The following is an 8,369-nucleotide window of genomic DNA, read 5'->3' as shown; positions in this document are numbered from 1 at the left end:
GACCTAGATTAAATCCGATCTTAGACATTATGTCGAGATAGGCCACCAAATATCCCAAGGACATATACTACAACTTGTTGGATCCCCCATTGTACTTGTTTATATATATAATTCCAAACAAACAGGATTAGCGTTGTTACTCGCGCGCGGGGGCTGAATCTGGGTAAAATTATCTCCATATGTCCGTTCGGTATATTGAGGTATGTCAATTCATGTATGTTACTGTACATTGTTCGAGTACTTTGCAAAATAAAGTCAACAACCATTGATACTATCACATTCAATTTTTTTTTTAGTGAAGTGAATTTTGTGACATGCTAGATGTACAATGCTTTTATCATCATTAGATTTTAAATACAGTTTTGATAAAATGTACAAACTCGAGGTCAATCATGCCCATGACATTGTCTATATGCTCTGTAGTGTAGTGCAGCATGTGCACATATGGTTTTATATGTAGTACGATGTCCTTGCTCCTTAGTGTGTGTTTGGTTGGCGCTGAAATTAGTCATAGCAAAGCATTGGTTGCATGTTAACTTTATATTGGAAGTACTAACCAGGAGATACCTCTTAGAGCATGTACAATGCATAGCCTCAAGGTGATGCCTCGCATGCCATGTAGGATCGGATATGACGTAAAGTAGGTTCGGATAGGGAAGTGGGATCCTCTCCAGGAGGCGGGTGCTTGAAGAAAAAAAGTGTGGTCCGGTGACATAAGCTGAAAAGGTTGGAGCAAAAAAATAGAGATGTATGTGTACTAGAGTCTTTATTTTCTATTTCTTAATGAGGTCCACTAGTGGTAGCTTGCATTGGGTAGAAAAATAAATGTAGATGCCTCAAATTACTTTTTGTCATGAGACATATGTAACCATATGCCACCATCGTACATGCCCTTAATCTACTAATGCCTCGAAGAAAACAACAATGACATGTATGTGAAAGTTGAACCATGATGTAATCTAAGAAAGACAAGATGACACAGTGTAAGCAAGCTCTAACCAAAGTGAAAACTTAGCTCACCAAATGAAAAACGCATCAGCCCAAACCGTCAAAAATGAAATCTAAATCTTTTATATATATATATATATATATATATATATATATATATATATAAAAGGCATCGAATACACCTAGTTTCGGGAGAGCTATGGACTCTGGAAAAAAGCCACCGCATTGCTTGTGTCTATGTCGTTAATGCTGAATGGTAAACTTTGGAAATGATGCGGAACTAAAATGTCATCAAGCTGGAATAGCTCAGTTGGCTAGAGCATGTGGCTGTTAAGCACAATGTCGGAGGTTCAAGCCCTCTTTCTAGCGAGTTTCTTTTTATCACCCGGCCCAACATTTTGTTTTTTGATAATTTTCACCGCGCCCAGTAATACATACCTATTATTTGATTTTGCTATTTCAGCCCAGAAGGTCCAAAACCCATGGTCCACAAGCACAGATTCTCTCTCCTACTTAGATTTGGAAATGCCGGACGGACCGCAATACTACTGACGCCATAAAAAAATGGCGACCACCATGCTGCCGTCCCCGTCTCTGCCTCCTACTCCCCGCGGCGCCTTATCGACGCGCTGCTCACTGCAGGCCCCGACCCACGCGCACCGGGTGCTGGAAGGGGTATCCCGGAGGCGGCATGCCCCGGTGCAGCGCGCGCGACCCGAGGCCGCGGCGTACGCGCGGGAGATAGGCGCCTGCGTGCGTGCGCGGCGCTGGGGCGCGGCATGCGACGCGTTCGCGGCCATGCGCGCCGCCGGGGCCACGCCCGACAGGTTCCTCCTCCCGCAGGTGCTCCGGGCCTGCGCCGGGGCGGACGCGCCCCGCCTCGCCGCCGCCGCGCACGCGCTCGCCGCCAAGGGCGGGCCCGCGCTCGCCGACGACGCCGTGGTAGGGAACGCTGTCGTCGCCATGTACGCGGCGCTCGGGGACGTCCGCGCCGCGCGTGCAGCGTTCGCGTCGCTCCCCGAACGCGACGTTGTGGCATGGACCGCTCTCGTGGGCGCCTACGCCAACGCCGGGGAGCTGGGCGAGGCCTTCCAGCTGTTTGAATCGATGCAGGCCAGTGGCGTGCGGCCTGACGTGATTTCGTGGAACACCCTCGTCTCCGGCTTCGCGAGAAATGGTGATATTGGGGCTGCACTCGATCTATTCGACGAAATGCGACTGAGAGGTGTCAAGCCACGGGTCAGTTCTTGGAACTGCATCATCTCTGGCTGTGTGCAGAATGCGCGCTATGATGAGGCTTTGGGCGTCTTCCTGGAGATGTGCGAGACTGAGATGCCTGATGCAGTCACAATTGCTAGTATACTCCCTGCTTGCACTGGCTTGATGGCACTGGGCCTTGGAGAGCAGCTGCATTCTTATGTTGTACGTTGTGGTATCAAATTAAATGTCTACATTGGTTCTTCTTTGATTGGCATGTACTCCGAGTGCAGAGAGTTTGCTTATGCGAGAAGCGTGTTTGCCGCCATTGATGGGGAGAGGAATGTCACTGTATGGAATGAGTTGATTCAATCATATATCAGTGATGGGAGGATGGACAAAGCGTGTGAAGCCTTTAACTTGATGCAGCAGGATGGATTGAAGCCTGACACTGTCACATATAACAATTTCATTGCTGCATATGCTAGAGCGGGTCAGAAAGAACTAGCAAATGAACTGTTGTCAGGCATGATGAATGTCAGCTTGAAGCCCAATGTGGTATCAATGAATGCTTTAATATCCGGTTTGCATCAGTTTGGCCTCTGTGCTGATGCACTGGAAGTTTTCAGATACATGCAGCTCCTAAACAGCGGAGATGCAAAGCGCTGGACATTTCTGGATAATAGCAAGCCCATCCAACCAAATGGTACTACAATTACTAGTGTCCTCTCACTGTTGACAGACCTCAAGTTAGATCGTCTTGGGAAGGAAGTACACTGCTATGCTCTAAGGAATGGTCTGACGTCAAACATATTTGTTTCCAGCAAATTGGTTGACCTTTATGGTAAAACTGGTGATATGGTATCTGCTGCTAATGTCTTCCAGGGAATCAGGAATAAGAATGTTGTCACATGGAACAGTCTGCTAGCAGCTTACAAGCATAATAGGAAGCCCGAAGTTGTTTTGAAACTATTCTGTGAAATGCTTGAGTCTAATTTACTTCCTAACTTGGTTACAGTGCAGATAGCGCTTTTGTCTTCTGGTATGACGATGGCATCAGGGTATGGGAGAGAACTGCATGGTTACATACAGAAAAACTGGCCTGATGGTTATCCAGTCACTCTTGCAAGTGAGCTAATAGATATGTATGGGAAATGTGGTAAGATTGAGGATGCTAGACTGGCTTTTGAGCACAGTGTTGAAAAGGATGTAGCAGTATGGAATGCAATGATGAGTTGCTACTTGCTTCATAGGATGCCTAGAGATGTTAAAAGATTGTTCGAAATACTTGAACAATCTAGAACTCGACCAGATCCTGTTACTTTCATCTTACTTCTTTCAGCTTGTAAGCAAGAAGGTTCCATGGTGGAAGCTCGGAGCTATTTCTACAGTATGGAAGATCTGTATGGCATAAAACCAAGTTTAAAACACTACACTTGCATGGTTGACATCATGGGAACAGCTGGTTTATTGGAGGAGTCACTAGAACTTGTCCAGAAGATGCCAGTTGAGCCGGATGCATGCCTATGGTCTACTGTTCTCAAAGCTTGTAAGCTTCACTCAGATTTGGACGTTGCGGCTAAGGCTGCAAAAGCTCTTTTCGAGCTTGAACCAAATAATGCTTCAAACTACATGTTGCTTTCCAACATATATGCGAACAGCGGCTTTTGGGATTCCACTGAATCTGTAAGAGATGCCATGACAGAGCACGGGTTGCACGTCGAGACCCAGTGTAGCTGGCTGTATCTTGGCACAAGTGTGGATTTGTTTGAGGCTGGAGATTTGTCCCATCCTGCATTTGAGGATATTTTGAGTACATGGAAGGACTTGGCTAGTAGGATGGCAGAGTCTGGGTATGCTCCTCAAGACGTTGAGCCCTATTGCAATGTACAAGTTGATCCATTGTCGTGCCACCACACCGAGCGGATTGCTGTGTGCTATGGACTTATTTCCATGCGTGCCCATGAACCGATACGGGTCTCGAAGAATTTCCGAATGTGCAAGGAATGCCATTCCTCAATCAAGTTTATCTCAAGGGATAAGAAGCGGGAGATACTGATTTCAGATGGTTGCACCTATCACCACTTCAGCGATGGCTCATGCAGCTGTGGGGACATGTGGTAAGAGAATGCTGGCTCATATGCCATGGAAAATTACAGCAATATGTGCTGCGGGTGATACGGGCAACCAATGAAACAGCCATCTTTAACCCCTCCCCTGGGCTGCAAATGTGGTGTGCATCAGGGGAAGTTGGAAGCCCGGGGCTCTTGCCAAGATCTGAGGGGACAAGTTTGGCCAGAATTATGTTGTTGCATGTTGAAGGAAGTGAAAAAAAATGTGTTGTGCGGATATCCAGTAAGTAAAGCATGTGCATGAACTTCATGGGCGGCTCATACTGCTGATAGGTTGATGATTGCATCTGTTCTGCTGATAGTAGATTTGTAGTTCAAGGATTGTAGCAACTAGCCATTATGAATCGAAATGTTAGGCTGCTTGGAATCAGCCAACTTTGTTGAAGATCGATTGTTCTTGCACGGTGCAGTTGTGATACGAGTGTTAGAGCTGTAGGGTGTTGCATGGTGCAGTTCTTTCATGCAGGTCGGAGCTAATCGTGCATGCATGATATGGTGAATAATGGTTTCCTGATTTTGTATCTTATTCTCTCTTCATCGTCTATCGGTGTTATTTGCTAGTAGTTGAGATTATTAACTTGCTGCTATCTCTATCGGTTAAGAGACGGGGAGAGAACGGACTCCCTCGGATGCAATTATTCAACGATTGGATCGCGGAGCTGGGGCTCCGCGAACTTGATCGGACGGGTTCCAGATTCACCTGGACGAACCGACAGATTGTTCCGACACAATCCGTGTTGGATCGTGTCCTAGTTTCTCCGGAATGGGAATTACGTTGCCCCTCTGGCATCGTTTCGGGCTGTCACCTGGATCGGATCTGACCATGTCCCCCTCCTCCTCTCCACCGCTGACGAGCGTCCCCCCACCACGCCGCGATTCCGGTTCGAGCCCTTCTGGCTCAATCAGGCCGGCTTCCGGGAGGCTGTCGTCGCCCGCTGGATTTTTGCCCGCTCTGCTCCCCATCAATCCATGTCCGCCGTCGACCCGTGGCATTTCTGCGCCAAGCTTGCCCGCCAATTCATGAAGGGCTGGGGGGCGAACCTTGGCCGGGATCTTAGAGAGCACAAAAAGGCCCTCCTGTTGGATATCCAAGCCCTGGACGCCCGCGCAGACTCGACCAGGATCTCCCCGGATGAGTGGATGCTACGTTACGACCTGGAAGACCAGCTCTCCACCATTTACACCGATGAAGAAGCCTACTGGCGTCTACGGGGCACCCAGAGGTGGGTACTTCGGGGAGATGCCAACACCGCCTACTTTCAGGCGGTGGCGAACGGCCGGCGTCGTCGTAACTCCATCCACTGCCTATGGGATGGCGACACTCCTATCGTTCTCCCCTCGGCCATCCGTACCCACGTAGACGGCTTCTATAAAGCCCTATTTACCCCCACCCCGCGGGGTGGGGCTAGTCTGGCCCCCGACATTTGGTCGGGTGCGCAATTGGTCTCGGCTGAGACCAACGCGGCATTAGTGGCCCCTTTTGATGAGGTCGAGGTCCTCGCAGCCATTAAGGGGATGAACCCCTCCTCGGCCCCGGGTCCTGACGTTCTTTAAAACGTTCTGGGCTACCATCAAGCCGGAGGTCATGGCTCTGTTCGAAGAATTCTATTCGGGCTCAATGGACCTTGGGCGACTCAATTATGGGATTATGACCCTCATCCCCAAGGTCCCGGGCGACTCGGATATTCGCCAGTTCCGCCCAATCACAGTGATTAATGTGATCTTTCGGATCTTGGCCAAAGGGTACGCCAATAGGGTGACCCTTCTAGCTGACACGATTACCCATCCGAATCAATCCGCCTTCATACAAGGCCGATTCATTCTCGATGGAGTGTTAGTTTTCCACGAGGTCCTCCACGAGGTCCGTATAAAACGCCATCGCGCGGTCTTCCTAAAGCTAGACTTTCACAAAGCCTATGACACGGTCCACTGGCCATTCCTGCGAGAAGTGTTGCTTCGCAAGGGTTTCGACGATCGTTGGGTGACCCGCGTCATGCAGCTTGTCTCCTGTGGCCGGACCGCGTTGAACATCAACGGTGACATTGGGCCCTACTTCCCCACCCTTTGTGGGGTCCGTCAAGGTGACCCCTTCTCACCGTTCTTGTTCAACATGGTGGTCGATGCCCTGGCATCCATCTTGGATAAGGCCAAGGCTGCTGGCCATATCCACGGCTTAGTTCCCCACCTAGTAGGAGGGGGAGGGGTCTCCCTCCTTCAATATGCGGATGATACCATTATAATGGTTGAGGGATCCGCACTAGATATTACTAACCTGAAGTTCATCCTCCTGTGCTTCCAACAAATGTCGGGCCTAACCATCAACTTCGATAAGAGTGAAGTGATGGTCCTCGGGTTCCCCTTGGAGGAAGCACAGGCTATCGCTAACCGACTTAACTGTCGGCTGGGTTCTTTCCCCACGACCTATCTGGGGATCCCCATTAGTGATTCGCGCCTCACCGTGGCTGATCTTCGCCCCACGGTGACCCGTATGCAACACCGCGTTGAGCCTTGGAAAGGGCGCTGGCTGTCTAAGGCGGCTCGCATGATCCTAATCAACTCTTCGCTTGCTAGCCTCCTTTGGTTTCTCATGAGCTTTTATAGCCTCCACGAAACCCTGCACCAGGAGATCGCCAAATACCAATCCAGATTCTACTGGGCTGGCGAAGGGGATAAGCAGAAGTACCACATGGTCAGCTGGCCAGATATATGCAAACCCAAGGACCAGGGCGGTCTTGGGATTTTGTCCTCCCGGCGCATGAACATTGCCCTCCTGACCCGTTGGCTCTGGCGCATTGCCAATGGAGATTGGGGTCTCTGGCTTACTATAATCCAGAACAAGTACTTGCGTGGACAGTCTCTCGCATTCTGTCAGCGCTCTGGCGGCTCCCAGTTTTGGCAAGCCGTCGTCCAGCTACTGCCTGTTTTGCGCATTGGCACTTCCATCTCGGTGGGTACTGGGTCCTCGACCCTGTTCTGGCTTGATAGATGGCTGGGCGACACCCCCCTAGCCGCTCGATTTCCAGTCCTCTTCGACATCGTTGTTGACCCTCGGGTTTCTGTCGAGACGGCCCTTATTGACTTAGGGCGTCTCGCTTTCCGCCGCCCCTTTGGCCCCCTTGAGGTTGCGGCTTGGGATACCCTCCTCCAGGACATCGCCCTCCTACCTATAGACGTTGCCGACTCTCCGGACGCCATCTCCTGGCGACTGGAACCCTCCGGCCGCTTCTCCACCAGATCCCTCTACGCGGCTATCGCCCCATCGACGGCCCCCGAGCCCTTCAGTTTGATTTGGGACATCCGTCTGCCCCTGAAGATCAGGATTTTCCTGTGGCAATGGATCCGCGGCCGCCTCCCGTCCGGCGTTGAGGTCCTTAAACGCCACGGACCTGGGGATGGGACGTGCCCCATGTGCGGCACGGTAGAGGATACCAACCACATCTTCTTCTCGTGCTACACGGCACAGTTCCTTTGGTCCTGTTTCCGCGAAACGGTTGGGGGCCAGTGGTGCAACACCAACGTCCCTGACCTGCTTGCGGAAATTCAGGCCTCTCCCCCTCGCTACAGGCATATTAGATGGCTTTGCGTGGGGATCCTTGCCTGGATGCTGTGGACTGTCCGCAATAAGCTTGTCATCCAGAAGGTGCCTCTTCGGCGTGCTACTGACTCCATCTTTAAATTGTGTGGATACTTGCAGCTCTGGCGGCAGCTTAGCCGCCCACAGGACCGGGACGTCATCAGCACCCTCCTCGCCGACCTTCGATCGATGGCCTTCCGCTTGGCGCCCCCGCTCCCCCCGCCACCCCCGGAGCCCGACTAGACGCTGTGTCTCTCCCGGCGCGTGTGCCTTTTTCTTTTTCTTTTGGGGCTTGTTGAGCTGTGCCCTCAGCATTAACCCTCTTTGTACTTATTTGTCTGGAACTTTCGTGTGTGTGTGGTCTTGAACCTTGTTGGATGTTGGCTTGGGCAATTGCTTTATATATAAAGCGGGGCGAAAGCCTTTTTCGGTAGAACGGACAGAACATCTGAAACACCATTCTTCGGGCAGGTATGCATTCTTTAGTGGTTTGAGGCCCACTATCCCTGGCTAAATCT

The 8,369-nt window shown here is 50.7% G+C and overlaps 1 protein-coding gene across 1 annotated transcript; it reads left to right on the top strand.

Moving 5' to 3' along the window:
• The first annotated feature begins 1,548 nt into the window (after positions 1-1,548).
• Positions 1,549-4,791, top strand: LOC119269038 (pentatricopeptide repeat-containing protein At5g04780, mitochondrial-like). The gene has a single exon (XM_037550789.1). The coding sequence runs from the start codon at positions 1,747-1,749 to the stop codon at positions 4,267-4,269; it is 2,523 nt and encodes an 840-aa protein (XP_037406686.1). The 5' UTR covers positions 1,549-1,746; the 3' UTR covers positions 4,270-4,791.
• Positions 4,792-8,369: the final 3,578 nt, after the last annotated feature.

The sequence above is a fragment of the Triticum dicoccoides genome, chromosome 1A, assembly GCF_002162155.2.
Source record: "Triticum dicoccoides isolate Atlit2015 ecotype Zavitan chromosome 1A, WEW_v2.0, whole genome shotgun sequence".
NCBI lineage: Eukaryota > Viridiplantae > Streptophyta > Magnoliopsida > Poales > Poaceae > Triticum > Triticum dicoccoides.
This window is presented reverse-complemented; position numbering and strand designations above follow the sequence as displayed.

Coding starts and splice junctions, on each gene's coding strand:
- LOC119269038 (XM_037550789.1), top strand. CDS start 1,747: ATGCGCGCCGCCGGGGCCACGCCCGACAGGTTCCTCCTCCCGCAGGTG.